We start from the raw sequence: 1,435 nt of genomic DNA on the forward strand, positions 1-1,435 counted from the left end.
GGGGCTCAGCACCGTGTGTTGTGGGTTCAAATCCCGGCTCTGCCACCTCCTGGCTGCACAAACACAGGCATGCTGTTTAGTTTCAGGTTGCCTCCGTTTCCTCATCTTTGAAACGGGACAGCAATAGCATTTACTTCAGTGGTGTTTATGATGATTAGCGGAGTCAGTATTTGCAAAGTGCCAGGAAGCAGAGCCTGGCGCGTGGGAAGTTCTTGAGCATGAGTCATTTGGAGCCGGGACTCTGAAATTAGATTTACGGGAGTTCAAACCCCAGCTGCCAAGCACAGTGCAATGGTATGACCTTAAGAGAGCTGCTTAATTTTCCCATGCCTCAGTTTTCCTACTTGTAAAATGGGGGTAAAAAATAATATTACCTAGCCCCTGGGGTCTAGGTGAGGATTCAATGAGAGAATCCATTATAATACATGTTGGACACTGAAGCTGTACTTCCCCTGAGGGAGAGCGCCTCCTGAAATTCTGCACCCTCGGTGCCATTCAGCCTCACCCTAGTCCCAGCCCTGTCTCTGAGCTCACAGAGCCCTGTAGAATAACATTAATAATAATTCACATGAATACCATCTAACATTTATATCACAGTGGCTAAGAACTGATGTAAATATATACCCTTAGAGCCAAGCTCCCTGGATTCTTATCCTGGGTACATAGCTGTGTGACCTTAGGCAAGTTACTTTACCTCTCTGTGCCTCAGTTTCGTAATCTATAGAATGGGGATTATGATGGCGTCTACCTTGTAGGCTTGTTGGGAAGTTTAAATCAGTTAATATGTGTAAAGCATGTTGGACAGTGCCTGGCACAGGGGCAGCACGATACGGCGGTGTTCCCCTGAGCTCACAGAGCCCTCCAGCCACAATATTATTATTAGTAGTATTAGTATTAGGTTCATCTGGAGCTCACCGAGGGGCCTGATCATCCCTCATTCCTCTCTTCCCTGCACAGCACCAGGCGCTGAGATGGGAACGAGGATTACCCCACCTGGCGCACGAGGAACGTGGTGGGGCCTGCAGCGCCCATGCAGCCGCGCGCTCTGAGGCTGAGCCTGCAGCTGGGACTGACACCTGCCCACACCCCCGGGGCCTGCAGCCCGCCTGCCGCGCTCACCTCACAGCCCTTGGCCATGGCGAAGCCCCCTCCCAGGAGAAGGATAATGTTCCAGGGCACCGTGTCCTGGGCTTTCTTCCATGTCAGCAGGGGTTTTGTCTCTGTGTTTGGAGCTGGGCAGAGAGAAGACACACAGCCTGAGGAGGGGACACTGGCCCCACTGGGCAAAGACCCCACACATACTGGGGACACACAGCCTGAGGAGGGGATACCGGCCCCGTTGGACACAGACCCCACCCACACTCGGGACACTCAGTCTAAGGAGGGGACACTGGTCCCTGCAGCCCTATCTTTGTGGGGACACTCGGGGTTCTCC

The 1,435-nt window shown here is 52.8% G+C and overlaps 1 protein-coding gene across 1 annotated transcript in view; it reads right to left on the reverse strand.

Moving 5' to 3' along the window:
- SLC13A3 (solute carrier family 13 member 3) overlaps positions 1-1,435 on the reverse strand; it is an 83,362-nt gene that overhangs the window by 21,998 nt on the left and 59,929 nt on the right. Inside the window, exon 8 of the mRNA XM_019636917.1 lies at positions 1,120-1,232. Within this exon, the coding sequence (XP_019492462.1) occupies positions 1,120-1,232 (113 nt within the window). The remainder of the gene's footprint in view (positions 1-1,119; positions 1,233-1,435) is intronic.

This window comes from Hipposideros armiger, unplaced genomic scaffold (assembly GCF_001890085.2).
Source record: "Hipposideros armiger isolate ML-2016 unplaced genomic scaffold, ASM189008v1 scaffold_31, whole genome shotgun sequence".
In the NCBI taxonomy this organism is placed as follows: Eukaryota; Metazoa; Chordata; class Mammalia; order Chiroptera; family Hipposideridae; genus Hipposideros; species Hipposideros armiger.